This window comes from Hyperoodon ampullatus, assembly GCF_949752795.1.
Source record: "Hyperoodon ampullatus genome assembly, chromosome: 16".
Taxonomy (NCBI): Eukaryota; Metazoa; Chordata; class Mammalia; order Artiodactyla; family Ziphiidae; genus Hyperoodon; species Hyperoodon ampullatus.
Genome location: NC_136929.1, coordinates 69,551,221 through 69,568,054, shown reverse-complemented (window position 1 = coordinate 69,568,054; position 16,834 = coordinate 69,551,221). Strand labels below are relative to the sequence as shown.

Below are 16,834 nucleotides of genomic sequence, written 5' to 3'. Positions count from 1 at the left end.
CCGCTGAGCCTGCGCGTCCGGAGCCTGTGCTCCACAACGGGAGAGGCCACAACAGTGAGAGGCCCGCGTACCGCAAAAAAATAAATAAATAAATAAATAAAATAAAATAATAAACAGATGAGACACTAGTAATTATACTTTAAAATATTACAGACTACTTCTCTGACCCTCCACCATACGCCTTCTTCCCCTTTTTCTACTGAATCTTTTGACAACTCTGTCACTTCCCTAACTACTACAAAAATAGAAGGCTGACATCTACTCAAACTGATGTTCCCATCTTGAATGACTCATTTCATAGAAGCCTAGGGTGCAATTAACTAACAGTGTCACAGGTAAGCTGATATCATACTGTCACATGAACATTACATAGAAGGTCATGATGAAAAACAAGAGGAAAACTGTTTTCGTGAAAACCAAGAGTGGTGTGGAAAGGCTTCTTACTTTTATTACACCTGACGTTAAAACAAAAAAAAAATGTGTTTTCTTTTAAAGAAATAGGTTCCTGTGGTCTGCTCTGTGAAACTAATCATACCAAATTTGTCAGTAAAAATGAGAGTATCAAATTGACTTGATCATACCAACAGCCCATACCACACAGGTGAAAAAACAGTGCCAGTATTCATGACAAAAAAGCACATGCATTATCACAAATTGTTCTGAGATATTACACAGCTTAATTCCTGACTGCTTATGCTAATTAGGAATATGAGTATCTCTGATAAATTTAATAACCAAAAAATCAAACTTTATCCTTCTAGATCTCTCCTAGCATTTCTAACGTATAAAAATCAACCAGTTGGTGTTTCCTTCTCTGCCCATCCCTAGTGTATAAAGAGGTGAAATCATCAAAAGGCAGACAAAATAACAGAATTTCAAGGCTAACACGAGTTACTTCAGCTGAAATTCTAACCTACTCAGCTCATTTAATCCATCCAATAACCCTGTTATAGGCTGAGAAGGTATTCTCATTTAATTACAGGGAAAAGTTTCAGAAAATTAAGTGACTTGCCCAAGTTGCAGTCAGAACTACAACTTTTCTTCAAATTCTGGAATTTAAAATTCTGTGCTCTAGGGACTTCCCTGGTGGCGCAGTGGATAAGACTCTGCACTCCAATGCAGGGGAACCGGGTTCGATCCCTGGTCAGGGAACTAGATCCCACATGCATGCCGTAACTAAGAGTTCGTGTGCCACAACTAAGGAGCCCACCTTCTGGAACCAAGACCCGGCGCAACCAAAAAAAAATAATAACAATAAAAATAAAATAACACGCTGTGCTCTACTAAAAGTGGTTTCTGCTCTTCATGACAATCTGAGGTACCTCGAAGGTATAGTCTGAAACACGGAACTCGGTTGCGCTGTGAACAACTCACAGTATCAGGCGACCCACTATACATTTCTTAATGAAACACATTCCATTTTCAGAAAGTTTTGAATTAAATTAAAAATTAAGAACTACTGATCCAGTCAAATGCCCTCATTTTACACATAAAGGAACTGCAGAAGAGCGAAGGAAATGGCTCACAAGTCCCTCTTAACTAGCTAGTATAATAGCTGTGTATTAGTTTGCTAGGGCTGTGACAAAGTACAGACTGGGTGGCTAAAACAACAGTTTATTTTCTCACAATTCTATAAGTCTGAGGTCAAGGTGTCTGCAGGGTTGGTTTCTTCTAAGGCCTCTCTCCTTGGCTGGTAGATGGTCTTCTTCTGCCAGTGTCTTCATAGGTCTTCCCTTTGTGTATGTCTGTGTCCTAATCTCTTCTTATAAGGACACCAGTCATATTGGATTAGAGCCCATCCTTATGATCTTAATTACCTCTTTAAAGGTGCTATCTTCAAATACAGTTACATTCTGAGGTACTGAGGGTTAGGACCTCAACATACAAATTTTGAGGGGACATAATTCAGCCCATTAACACTCCACTCTCCTGCGCCCCCCAATTAATGTCCTTCTTACATGCAAAATACATTCACCCCATTCCAACAGCCCGCAAAGTCTTAACCCATTCTAGCATCAAGTCCAAAAATCTTATCTAAATACCATTTAAACCAGGTATGGGTGAACTTGAGATATGATTCATCCTGAGGCAAAATTCCTCTCCAGCTGTGAACCTGTGACTCTAGACAACTTACCTGCTTTCAAAATATAATGGTGGGACAGGCATTCCCATTCCAAAAGGGAAAAATCAGAAAGAAGGGATGACGGGTCCCAAGCAAGTCTACAATAAGGCAAATTCCATTACATTTTAAGACTGAAGAATAATCTTTAATAATAAATAATAAAGAATAATCTTTGGCTCCATGCTGTGTTCTCTGGGCCCACTGGGCCAGAGGCCCTGCCTTCCAGGCTGACCAAGGTGGTAGCCCCACTCCCTCAGGCTTGGGGCTCTGATCCCATGGTGGCAATGGCAACCCTGCCAACCTCTGAACTGCCTTCAGGGTCATTCTATTCTTTTCTTGGAGGACAACATATGCTCACAGCCAGATCACCACAGATAGCTCTAGTGACTTGTCTTGTAGAATCTCAGAAGTCTGACAGCATTCCTTCATTTCATCCTGTCCTGTCTCTTTCAGTCCAAGCTGGCAGTGTTTCTGCTGTCATATCCCCATCTCTGGTCTTGCTGAGTTAGCTTAATGAATCCATAAGTCACATGCCCATATGCCCTTTAGCAAATGGTTGTCTAGCAACTGCCTTGATGTTGTCTCCAGAACACACTTTCTGATTTTTTGCAACATGCATAGGCTGAGAATTGCCAAATCTTCAAGTTTCTGGTTCCATTTTGCTTAACGATTCTTTCTTCAATTATCTCTGCCCTCTTGCATTTTACTATAAGCAGCAGGGAGAAACCAGGCCATGCCTTTAACACTTTGCCTAGGAATCTCAAATATCCAAATTTATCACTTACCAGTTCTATTTTCCACAAACCTCTGAAACACAGTTTAGCCAAGTGTTTTGCCACTTTATAACATGACTGCCTTCCCTCCAGTTTCCAATATCCTCATTTCCATCTGAGACCTTACCAGAAGCACCCTTTTCACATTTCTACCAAACTCTGTTCATGATCATATAGGTCTATCTCTAAAGTGACAGAAGCCTTATTGACCGCCCCAGAACACTCACCAGAATCGCCTTTAACGTCCATATTTCTACCTACAATCGCTGAACGCAACCTTGGCTTTTTCGAACATGAAGCTCAAATCTTTTCCAGCCTCTACCATACCCAGTTCTAAAGCCACTTCTTCATTTTTAGGTATTTGTTAGAGTAGCATCCCACTTCCCAGTACCAAAATCTGTGTTAGTTTGCCAAAGCTACAAAGTATCACATTCTGGGTGGCTTAAACAACAGAAATTAACTTTCTCACAATTCTGGAGGTTAGAAGTCCAATATCAAGATGTCAGCAGGGTAGGTTTCTTCAAAAGCCTCTCTCCTTGGCTTGTAGATGGCTGTCTTCATCCAGTGTTGTCACAAGGTCTTCCCTTTTTGTGTGTGTCCTAATCACCTCTTCTTGTAAGGACACCGTCATATTGGGTTAGGGTTCAATCACATGACCTCATTTTACCTTAATTACCTCTTTAAAGGTCCTATATCCTAACAATTGTCACATCATAAATACTGGGGGTTAGGATTTCAACACATGAAATTTTGAGGGAACACAATTCAGCCCAGAACAAGCTGAGACTACCCATATTCACTTGTTGTATGAATACTGAATACTGCTTTTTCATTGTGCTGATGACCATATAATGGTAACAACCTCTGACACATGGTGCTTAAAAATGAAGGGAGGGGAAATAATCATACACTCATACAAATTAATAAAGAAAAAGTACGAGAGCATATAATATATATTTTGGACCTCACCAAGCCTGCTATGTCCAAAAATTTGGGTTTCCTTGAAGAACTCAAATCTGAAGGATCAGTATGGAAGGGGTGTGTGCACACAGAACTTTCCAGGAAGAAGGAACAAATAGCACATTCAAGGAACTGAGAGGTGGCCAGTAAGGCTGGAAAACAGAAAGTAGGAAGAGTAACAAAACATGAGGTTGGATATGAAAGAAGGGGCCACATCAACCACATTATAGCTTTTGGTCTTTATTCTAACAGCAATGGGAAGCACCTGAAAGGTTTTCTGCATGATCATATTTTCCTTTTACAAAGGTCACTCTGGAAAGGAGGGGGCACTGAGGGCTTCTAATTTGCTGGTAATGTTTTACTTCTTGAGCAGGATTCTGGTTACATGGATATGTTCACTTCATGAATATTTGTTGAGCTATATACACTTATAATTTAAGTACTCTTTAATCTTGTTAGATTGTGGAGAAAAAGGGCTAGAACAGAGCAAGTACTGATGTGGGGACCCCAGTCTCAGGAAGAGATGATAATTCAAACTAGAAAGATGGCAGTCAAAAATGGAGAGAGTCAAGAGATAATTAAGTGGCAAAATTCAAAGACCCCAGTTGATGGACAATATGAAGGGGGAAAGGAGGCATCAAAGAAGACTCTCAAGTATCTGGTGTGCAAAAATAGATAGATGGTAGATCCATTTGCTATGCAAAAAAAATCCTGGAGTTCCATAGACAGGAGAGAAGATCACAGGTTCAACTTTTCAGGCTTAAAAGTAGAAAAGTCAGGTAGGCAGTTAAGTAAATAGGCTGGAGAGCAGAGGACAGGTTTAAGAAGAAAACACATTTGGGGAGTAATACTATTAATAGAAGCAATGGGTATAAAATCATTCAGTCCATATTTTTTAGCTCCTACAGTATTACAGGCACTACTTTAGGTTCTGTGGATAGAGCTAAGAACAAAATAAACAGGTTCTCATGGAACTTATATTCTAGTTAAGAGACTCCCAACAAATCAGTATTAAAAAAGGTAACTTCAACTACTAATAGCTACTATGGTGAAAACAAAACAGGACAATGTAACAGAGTGACAGGGGTGGGGTTACTTTTAGATTGGAATAGTCAGGGAAGATTCTCTGTGGAGGTGACAATGTGAGGTGAAACCTGTATGTTGAGAATTATGCTAGGCATAGAAGAACAGAAAAAATACAGAGCAAAAAAAACAGCTAGCACTTAAAGCAAGAATAAGCTTAGCATATCTGAAGAACAGACAAAAAGACCAGTATAGATGAAATGTAGTAAATGAAGAGAGTGGTACAAGACAGGGAAGAAGCCAAGGGCCAGATCATGTATAGTTTAGTTAAGCAGGGAGGGATGTAATTTTTTTAAAATAAATTTATTTATTTTTTGGCTGTGTGGGGTCTTTGTTGCTGTGCGCAGGCTTTCTCTAGTTGTGGCGAGCGGGGTCTGCTCTTAGTTGCAGTGCATGGGCTTCTAATTGCAGTGGCTTCTCTTGTTGCAGAGCACGGGCTCTAGGCACGCGGGCTTCAGTAGTTGTGGCACATAGGCTCAGCAGCTGTGGCTCGCGGGCTCTAAAGCGCAGGCTCAGTAGTTGTGGCGCACGGGATTAGCTGCTCCGCAGCATGTGGGATCTTCCCGGACCAGGGCTCAAACCCATATCCCCTGCATTGGCAGGCAGATTCTTAACCACTGCACCACGAGGGAAGTCCCTGGGAGGGATGTAATTTATGGTAAAAAAAAAAATATTTTTTAATTATAGCTTTCCCTAGTTATTCTGTGGATAAAATTATAGGGTGGCAAAGATAAAAGTGGGGAGACTACTACGTCCAAGTGAGAAATGATGAAATCTCATGGGGAAAATTAAGAGTAAGAATAGAAGTGTTAAAGCAAAAAATAAGAAAATAAGCTCTAAATGACCCTAAAAGAAATAGAAAATCAGAAGTCTCAAGGTTGCTTCTAGTATTTAATTTTCTGATCATAAACAACAATTCTAATAAGGACTACTAGTGAGGTTCACAAACCTCAAACAAGTCTCTGATGGTGTTAGCTACAACAAGTTAAATGGATGACCCTTCCTCTCTGCCTGGACACTCTCCCTCCTAGCAAGTATCAAACGCAACTAATTCACACTCTATATTTCCATGTTTCCTAAATTACGAACTGCCCTATAAAGTTGCTCTATTTAGATGAATGGGTCCTTAATTTCAAGAGGTTGTTGACTATTCTCAGGAGAAGACTAGGACTAATATTCAACAAATATTTATGGGCTCATTAAAGGACAAAGCTCCAAAGACAAGACAAGGAAGACCATGCTTTCATGGCCCTTAAGGGTACAAGATAATCTTTCTTAATGTAATACCTGGGCTCTACTAGGCTTTACACAGCAAAGGGAAGATGGGGAGGGAGAAACATCACTTTTGAGATCATTAATCTTCTAGCTTTAACAATTTATTTCCTACCATTCCCCAGAATTAAAAAAAAATTTTTTTTCTCACTACTTTTTAATTCAAAATGTCTAGCCCAGGCCTCCTAACACATTTCCTATAAATACTTCAATTTACTTATATTCAAAATGAAATATTTTAACCACATCTTTGCCAGTGTTACATTATACACTATTCCAATAATCTCAATCCCATAATGTACTGCTTTCCAGTTTCGTGAACCAAAATCTATCTTAATCTATTCATGAAACCAATGTTATTTCTTCCCCATTCTAACAAAAATTCCACCCCTGATTTCACATTTAGAAACAATAATGAAAAAAGCCACAAACTAGGAATTTTAATTTCTCAAGGAATTAAGAAAAACCAAACAAGATCCAGCCCTTCTATTTTTTAAGTTAACTAAAACAAAACAAGGCAAATAGTCAACAGTAAGAATTCTTCTGTACTTAAAGGTTTTCCTTGCAGAATCTAATTAATTCAATATTTTATTTATACAGCAAACTTAACTGGCTCCTTTACTGTTCTTTAATTTTAGAAAATTAATTTAAACAACATAAAAGAAAAAGGATGCTATTACAAAAGGAAAAAATCCTTAATTCTTCAGAAAATCAGAAAACTGACGTAATTTCCATAACAGCTACTGCTAGCACAAGTAATAAATGGACATTAAAAGAAAAATACACTAAGACCACTTACAAATAGTGTTGATATGTTTAGGAAATACTGCCTCAAAATTAATCATCAAAACAAACAGCTTATATAATTTAACAATCTATTTATTGAATACTACACATTTCAAGTGCTAATCAAAATCAGGAGATATTAAAATAAAAGGTAAACATTAAAGCACAACAGCATATGTAAAACTTCAATTGAAAAGATATTGCTGAAATATGATTATCAATTATCAATGTATATTTTGTAGAAAACGTTTATACAGTAAATGACATCCTAGCTTTCAATCTTGACTTAAACATTCTAAATAAATGGCCACTTACAGATTTCTTCACTCAGCTTCACTGGTAAGTCAACATACCTGTCTCTAACCCTATAAATTCAAAGGTACCATAAAGATGCACTCAACTCTCCACTGGAATTTCTTTCCTACCTTGAAGAAAAAACCACCCTAAATTAATAATAATAACTTAACCAAAGATAAAATGTGGTTTAAAAGATAAAATGGGATATGGTGAGGAACATGTCTGAACTATATTTGAATCCCAGTTAACATTGCTCCCTAGAGATATTATGTTCATAGGATAAATTGCTTAAACTGTGTAAGTTTTTGTTTCCTCTTTATAAAAAATTTGAGACTGTACAGTTGTTATAAAAAATTAGAAACTGTAATAATCACATTTAGAATAGGGCCTGGCATTGACAGGCATTAACTAAATGGCAGCTACTTAAATATGTATTATTAAATTAAGGCTCGTTGCTGTTAAATTCCTATTCCTCATTGTAGCAGCACTGGGGAAATGAAGAATCACTTGTAAAAGATGAACTCAAATTAGCTATCAGCTTTCCTTCAAAAGCATTCAGTTCTTTAAGAATGGCAGATTAGAGAATCATGACATAACAGTGAATTCCATAACAGTGAATTTCCAACTACTATTTATCAACTAGGCTATCAGCATGAGGCTTGAGTATTGTCATTTTTTCTCAAATACATACATCCAAGTACTACGCCATGTTTATGGGATTCCTAACCAATGAGTTAACACTGACAGACTAAAAATCTATATAAATCTTTCCAAGTATTTTCATATCAAAGTTCTACCTATACCACAGGGTCAGGAAACTGCAAATCTGTGACCTGTAAGTTTAACATGATTAAATAAGGTTCATAAGGAAATATGAGTTCAGTGGAACACAGGAGGGAAAAAAGTTATAACCATTTTTGACAGTAACTTACCATCCCATCATCTTCATTAAAAATATTATGAAGTTAACACGAGGATAGCTGAACAGAAAATGCACGTAAGAAAAAGAAAACATGTACAGGAAAAGACTGAAAGAAACAAGAATGCAACATGATTTCTAATACTATTAAGAAAGAATAAAAAAGAAAGAAGAATAAAAGGAGAGAAAGAACCCACAAACCTCCCCCAAATCAAAGTTTTTCATTTTGATATACTAAAAAAACTGAAGAGTCCAGAATTACAACTGAAGAGACACTAGCAAAGCTGTGCGATTATTGTAATTACTAGTTGTAGGGTAAAACTTTAATTTTACATGTCCTATCTGAGAATACAGTTGAAACTCCAAAAAAAAAAAAAATCTAAATAAAGTGTATTTTAATGGACTGTACTGAACTTGAACACAATTTTAACTATGAATGAACAGATTATTCTTACTTTTTTCCCCTTAGTTACCAATAAAGTTGAGAGGCAAAAAGCCCAATAGGCCATCTCAAAATCTCTCAATCTTCCCATTAATTTACAAACAGTTCGATTTAAAAAATAATATGGAAGGACTTTCCTGGTGGCGCAGTGGTTAAGAGTCCGCCTGCTGGTGCAGGGGACACGGGTTCGTGCCCTGGTCCGGGAAGAGCCCATATGCCGCGGAGCAGCTAGGCCCGTGAGCCACGGCCGCTGTGCCTGCGCGTCCGGAGCCTGTGCTCCACAACGGGAGAGGCCACAACAGTGAGAGGCCCGCGTACTGCAAAAAAACCCCAAAAAACAATATGGAAATATTAACAACTAGACGACACTCCCTGATGAAATCGTCAGTCATTCACCTATTTGTTAATGTGATTGTGTCTAGTTCTAAGATTAGGGGTCACAGTATGGCTGTGTCCATGCTAGATAAAATAGTCTATTTTCTATATACTTAAGACAGCTTATTGAAGTTAATGGACTCTGTACTGGGAAGTGTATTACAATATGTAATAACTGCAATTTTCACACCTGGAATATGACAGGGTTATCATTCAGAGAACAAAATTTGTTAGGAGGAAAGGAAAGAAAAAGATTATTTCTAATTTAAGTGACTAAAATAAACTTCTATTAAAGATACCAAAAGTCAAAACTCTCCAAACACAGTCCTAGCTTCAAAAGTAACTATTTACTCTTGAGGCTCTCTTTTTGTTTTTGTTTTTGTTTTTCGGTACGCGGGCCTCTCACTGTTGTGGTCTCTCCCGTTGCGGAGCACAGGCTCCGGACGCGCAGGCTCAGCGGCCATGGCTCACGGATCCAGCCACTCCGCGGCACGTGGGATCCTCCCAGACCGGGGCACGAACCCGCGTCCCCTACATCGGCAGGCGGACTCTCAACCACTGCGCCACCAGGGAAGCCCGAGGCTCTCTTTTCAGAGTTCTTTTTGCTACTCTTTCCCCTTGTTCCTGTGCATAATTTTTTTTTTTTTTCGGTATGTGGGCCTCTCACTGTTGTGGCCTCTTCCGTTGCGGAGCACAGGCTCCAGACGCGCAGGCTCAACGGCCATGGCTCACGGGCCCAGCCACTCCGCGGCACGTGGGATCCTCCCAGACCGGGGCACGAACCCGTGTCCCCTGCATCGGCAGGCGGACTCTCAACCACTGCGCCACCAGGGAAGCCCCCTGTGCATAATTTGACAGCAACAACGTATTAAGAATTTCCATAAGAGATACATTCAAAATTGAGTTTACACACATGTATATTCTATGACAAAAATTATGCCATTCAGTGCAGTCTACATAAAGATACTGAATGTAAAGTATAACCATTCTATTACAAGTTTTCTGATTTTAGTTGCAAAAATCATAATTATAAACTTTTCAAGGTTTGCTCTGAAATTTACAAACCATGCAAAATTGAAAATTTTTTAGACTTGAGACCTTGGCAATTTGAATCAACTGAATTATTTAAATGCTGCTTAGCAAAGTAAAAAAAAAGGAATAAAAAAGACACAAAACAATCACCAAATTACTCCTCTTTCAGAATCTATTTCAACAAACTTAATACTACTTCCTGCAATCCTAAGGATATTTTAAGGAGAAAATCTGGCATACATACAGGGAAACCAATTGTTTTAATAATACCTTAATTCAAAAAATAAAAATTGGTATGCCAATCTTATTTAAATTGTAAAGAAAGACAACTATCACCAAAGAAGATACCCATTAATCCCTCTCCTTTCACAAAAATTACAGCAAACAATTGTAATGAGAAAAAATTATTTATAAATTGTAATCTACAAAATTTAACTCTATAAAACAGCTAACTGGATCTGCTGTTCTGCTGCCACCAAATGTTTATTCTGAATGCTCATTGTAACAAAACTAAGTAATACTTTGTTATGATTCCAGACTAAGAGGCATTACTCTATTTATATGGGTTGCAGACAAACACACACAAAAACACTCCAGCCCTAATAACTGAATTCTCAGTTATTGCATTCATGTTACAATACTACATAAAACTTCAATAAAGGCTAGTAAACCTACCTGGTCAAGGTATTGGGTTGGCCAAAAAGTTCGTTCGGGTTTCTCTGCAAGCTATCCCACAAAAACCTGAACGAACTTTTTGGCCAACCCAATATTAATATAATACATGAACAAATGCATTTCTTCAGAGAACACCACCAATTTTCTTTATAAATACTTAGAAAACCAGGCTCAGAAAATCAGACATTTCTACAATAACAAAAACTCAATTATGGTCAAAATAAATATTTTATATCCTTTGAAATCATGAACTCTTTCAAAACTTACCAATATATAAAACTGGAAAATTTCGTAACCTATATTAATTAGGCAAGAGATAAGCAAACTTCAAATAGTTAAATCCACCCTATCATAGCACCAACAAAATACAACCCAATCTTTTGTAAACAATCTTACTTTAAAACGGACATTAAAATATTAAGAAGCTAACATTTTTTTTCAGAAAGGTGAATACTGAAAGATTATCAATTTAAAAAGCAGTATCAAAAGTTCAACTTAATTACCACACAAATATTTTTATTAGCAGTATTATGACATATAGAAAACTATAAATTTACTTATCAAAAAGGAGAAGTGATTTTTCATTTCTCCTATGAAAAAACAAGTTATGAAAACCTATGAAAAAACAAGTTAATCTTTCTGAACCAGACTAGAAGCTATCAATATATTCTGTTTAACTAAAATGTTCACCTTAGTTGAACATGATGAGTAATGCCCATTTTATTCTTTGTGATGGAGACCAACTCAGAATGGCAGGTAGCAGCTGGGGGAACTATTCCATTAAGAATATACCTAAATTTAAAAAAAGAATATATCTGAATAAAAGAAAAAATTTTGATGAAAAATCCTTACTTGGTAAATTTCATATTTTTACAGATTTTTAACATCAAGCAATGACTTATAATAGTGATTCTGGTATCTTTTATTGCATATTCATTCCTCTATTCTGTTATTGTTCAAAAAATACAAATAAAATTAGCCACAATGCTTGGGGGAACTTTTAATTTACTTTGTCTTAAAAAAAAAAAAAAATTAGGGACTTCCCTGGTGATCCACTGGTTAAGACTCCATGCTTCCAAGGCAGGGGGCACAGGTTCAACCCCTGATCAGGGAGCTGAGATCCCACATGCTGCACAGTGTGGCAAAAAAAGAAAAAAAAAAGTCTTCCAGAATGTTCATTTCCCTGCCTCAATAAGCATTTATAATTTTTAAAAATAATCAGCAATGATTAACAATCTCTGCATGATTATTTACTATTCAGAAGTACTAGGGGATAAGTTGAATCTGTAATAAAATCTGGAAATTTATTTTAGACTTACTATCATGAACATATTTCCTCATAATCTGTATCTTCCAAAGGCAATTCTCTACATCCTCGAAATAAACTGGCTACTGTTCAAATACTATAGATTTACAGTACTATTATCTGAGTAAAGTTTTATAAGGACAAAGGGAAAGGGACACACAGTATATACCTACCAGTTGTTTCACCTGTCCCAAAATTAAATCCTTTACTATTTCAAAATGTCAATTTACATAATAAAATGCTGGAAAAAGTAAGCCCAAATACTAAGAAGTACTACTCTGAAACAAAAAAATATATGAAAATAGTGAATAATGGAAATGTGTGTACGTATTGATATAAATAAATATATATACACTGACACACAAACATGAGTTAGCATATTGCTACTACATCATATTTAGTTAGGATGAACAAATATATACAAACATACATATGTGTTACACAAAATAAAGCATGGTAATACCCATTTAAATGTAAACAGCACTGTTAGTACAAATAAATAGAAATCATATTCTTATCTCACTAAAGGTATGCAATAAAGACCTTGCTGAGTACTAATATTTAGCTTTGAGTCTTGCAACTTAATATCACTTAATAATTTAATATTAGTTAAAAAGTAATATAAAGATGTGAGAGAACATTTACAGATTTTAAAACAACATCGGAAGAAAGATTATGGGATTCACCACTTTGCTCTACACCTGTAACTAACACATCATTGTTAATTAACTATACCCTGACATAAAATAAAATTAAAGAAAAAAAAGAAAGATTATGGGATTTGGAATGGGCTGGTTTAGGAGAAAGAAAACTTAAAGGACATAAACTATTATCATGTAAAACATAAAAAATTTTTAGAAGTAGTTGTAATTAGCTCAGTTTTTTCCTAAAAATGGGTAAATCATAGCAAAGTTAGGATGAATTGCAAGATCTCTGAAATGAATCCCATCTCAATTTTAAAATTTTAAGTGATAGAACACAATCTAAGAAAAACTATCCAGTGAGATACACAGTTGTCTCTACAGAAAAACTAAAACCTGGAGAAGTAAAATATCCTATGGCACAAATCTCCCTACAACTAATGCTAAGGAACTAAAATATTTTTTATATTAGAATTACACTGTGTTAATTTAAATAGAGAAAAGTGATATACTATCAAAACAGCCTGAAGAGCTTTTGCAAACTATATAGTGACTGCCCTGTTTATGCATTCCAGAATCAGGGGTATGGGGAGATAGGAGATGGCTTAAGAAGAAGGGTGATGAAAACGTGTATTACGGAGAAAACACCCCAGGTGACTGATACACTTACTGTGTGGTATTTGATAGAGAATTTTGTTTTAAATAAGGGATATGCTAGTTATAGCTTAGAAATACTTTTTCACACAGATGAATTTGCAGAAACATAATTTTACCTGTATAATGAATAGAGGAATCAACTAAGGTGCCTATAACAAGTTAGTATTTCTTATATATTTAAGATAGTCAAGGAAAAATACTAAAGTTTATGAAAAGTTTAATTTCGGTATGAACTATAAAACTGTCTGACATTATCTACAAAAGATAAAATTAGTTTAAAATTCAATTATAGAAAAACATTCTGGTTCCTAACCACTCTACTCAGGTATCTTCATAATAAACAAAGGTATTACAACAAAAGATTATAAAAACATTTAAAATACAATTTTATATAATTTTTATTTACACTTTAGAATTTAAACAACTTGCTGGGAACATCTTTTGTGAGGCAAAGTAGTCTTTTTTTTAATTTGAAACTACTTAAACTTCAAGACAGGCTCATTAATTTTTTTTTCAAGGGCACGCAACAAATGTGTTAGCTGAAAATAACCAACTTAATGATTATTTGTAACACAGACTTCATTATGTGAGCCTAGAGAGCCTCCCCACCTCTGTCTCCCCTGTGAAGGAGGTCTTTGTGTGCTTTTGTGTGGTGGTTCCACTGAATTCATTACAATAGAGATGGACACTTGATATTCATAACGATCCAACATCTGAGCAATCTTCTTTCGAGAAACACCATGTTTATTCCTCCTACCAAAAAAGAAAAGGATTTTAATTCTTTTTTCTTTTAGAATATATAGGCTTAGAGATTAAACTGTTTTAGAGTAATAGAGTACAGATTTTAAATTACATTTTGCAAATAAATACCAGAAGATACACCTCACATTAAAAAAAAAAGGCTCTCTCAGGTTTAAACAATATCTTAAAAAGGCTTAAAGATACCATAAATCACAGCAAAATGTTAACTGAATACACCTTCTTCACACAGAACTACTGATTCACTGAACCACTGAGTTAATCTTCCCTTCTTTTTAAAAAACAAAGTAAAAAATTATGAGATACTGTTTTGAAAATTATGGAAGAATTGAGTGGGCTTCCAGGACTGACAAAAATCAATATAAAATACATATCACTTTTAAAAGTTATTTTAGCATACTTGCATTACTAAAAAAAATTTATTATTGATACCAAACTATATTATTAGAGATACAATTTGTACATATCTCACAAATGTAATGTTGAGTGAAAGAAACTAGATATAATGAATATATACTGTATAATTCTATTTATATAAAGTTTGAGAAAAAATTAAACCATGATGCTAAAGCAAAGGATATTAAAAAAAAAAAAAAAAAAAGGCTTTAAGGAAAAGAAAGTAAGTAATTACCAGGGAATTATGGAATTGTTACTGGGAAAAGGAACTCAAAAAACTTCTAAAGTGTTGGTAATGCTCTCATGACACGGGTAATGGTTAAATGAATATCTGTTTTATAAGAAATTTGTTAAGCTACATATTTATATTTTATGTACTTTTCTGTGAGTTTAATTATGATAACAAAAAGTGTTTTAAAAATTATTCTTGACCCTCAAAGAAATTTTTACAATGTATTTTACACTTGTAGTTTTCCATAACTTGATTTGGACATGGCAAAACACACAGAACATATTTTATATTTAATGTTATAGTTCTAGATTTACTAAAACTAACTCATTTTTCCAGAAAAAAGACATAAAGGAAATGTTTAGTTTTCAAAACTACTGATGTTTAGGTTAAAGATGAGAAGAGAAAGCAAGAGAGAGAAAAAACAGAAGATCGAAAAATAAAAGAGAGAGAGAAGAAGAGAGATCTGAGGTCAAGGTTGAAATTGGCCAAGCTATAGAAATCCACAAGAAGTCAAAATTGATGATTCAATCAATTCTTTACCAAAAAAATCTGTCAAACTATACTAGATATCAGTTAAACTTACTTTATTTTGTAAAGTTAATTTATATTAAGAATTGTAATACATTTCAACAGTCTCAAATGTAAATAAAGCCAAACTGTATAACAATTTCATTAATTCATTTATTCAGCATAACCCAAATATCTTTGGTTTTTAAACTCTCTCTTCTACCTGAGGTGCAATATACACAGAGGCAGGCAAACAATACCAGATATTGATAATATTTATCAGTTTAACTCTTCATAAATTTGATTTGGCATGCAAGTCAGAAAGGGAAAGAAAGGTAACCAAAGGAATAAAAATTCAAAGGTACAAAAGGAATGAAAGGCAAGGGGGAAGAATTAAATTAGTCGAACACCGTACACAGAATAACAGTTTTAAGCTAGAAGAGGGCAAACTGAGGTGGAAGGAAAAAATGGTTTTAAAAAGAGAGGTGATGGTCATACAACTCTGTGAATATACTGAAAACCAATGAATTGTACACTTTTAATGGGTAAATTGTAAGGTATGTGAATTACATCTTAAAGTTGTTACCAAAAGGGGGTTGTGTCCAAGTGAAAATGAAGAAAGAGAAACCAGTCAGTCAGGAAAAGTAGGGGAAAGGGATGAAGGTAAAGACAAATGGAAGAGCAAGGTTGAATGTAATACAAGTCCACAATCTCTCACCACAAATCCTGAAATCTAAAATGCTCTGAAAATTCAGTTTTCTGTTGACTCATGTAGCAGCAAAGTCTAACCATGCTTGTACTCATTTGGCAGCATGATCTACTCAGAATTAACATTAAACAATGTAGAATCTTTCCTTTCTACTTAGACTGACCATTCGTGATCTGCTGCAGAGATATTAAGATGCTGCCCCAAACTCTGCTAGGAGTGTTACAATTAGGTATATGCACTATATACTTCCTTTCTAAAATTAAAAAAAAAAAAAAATCTGAATTCCAAAACACATTGATTCCCAGAATCTTGGGTATGGGATAACGGATCTGCAGCAGTAAAGATGGGAAAAGGGGGAGATAAAAGCACCAGGTGAAAGGGTGATGGGATCTAAAATGGGAAGGAGATGAAGTTGGAAAGGCAATGCAGAGAAGTGGCCTAGCTAAAAAGCAGAGGGAAAAGTCCTAACTTCTCTCTCAGAGTTTTCCGGATCTCCATTAGCGTTCAACAAACCGGGAAACAATGCAGAAATTCACATAAGAAAAAATAACAAACACACTTAACAACGAATATTTAATGAAATTTAACAGTGCAAAGATCCTCAAACACCTTGCATTTAAGTCAATGTTCCTCTTAACAGAAAGTGAGTAGTAGTAGTCCCTATTCACAGGTACCAAAGATATAACAAGCAAAAGCTAGTAAAGAAATTGACCATGTAAAGGAGAAAAAAAAGAAAAAAAAGATAAGGGATTACAAATTTTTTGAGTGCCTTACTTTTCTAATTCTTCAGGATCAAATTTCCACCAAGTTTCAGGTTCATGAAACTCTACTCTGTATCCTTTTCCTATGGCCTACACAAAAGAAAGGAAGAAAACAAAAACCCAGGGAATA

General features: G+C 35.5%; 1 protein-coding gene across 5 annotated transcripts in view; it reads right to left on the bottom strand.

Moving 5' to 3' along the window:
- N4BP2L2 (NEDD4 binding protein 2 like 2) overlaps positions 1–16,834 on the bottom strand; it is a gene marked incomplete at its 5' end in the record, with an annotated part of 80,267 nt that overhangs the window by 51,707 nt on the left and 11,726 nt on the right. For 2 of the 5 annotated variants that reach the window (XM_079721977.1, XM_079721979.1), the window contains 2 exons: positions 13,582–14,093; positions 16,718–16,794. In XM_079721977.1, the coding sequence (XP_079578103.1) occupies positions 13,895–14,093; positions 16,718–16,794 (276 nt within the window). In that variant the 3' untranslated portion in view covers positions 13,582–13,894. Of the gene's footprint in view, positions 1–13,581; positions 14,094–16,717; positions 16,795–16,834 lie in introns of those variants that run through there. The other 3 variants (XM_079721975.1, XM_079721976.1, XM_079721978.1) reach the window with 3 other exon arrangements.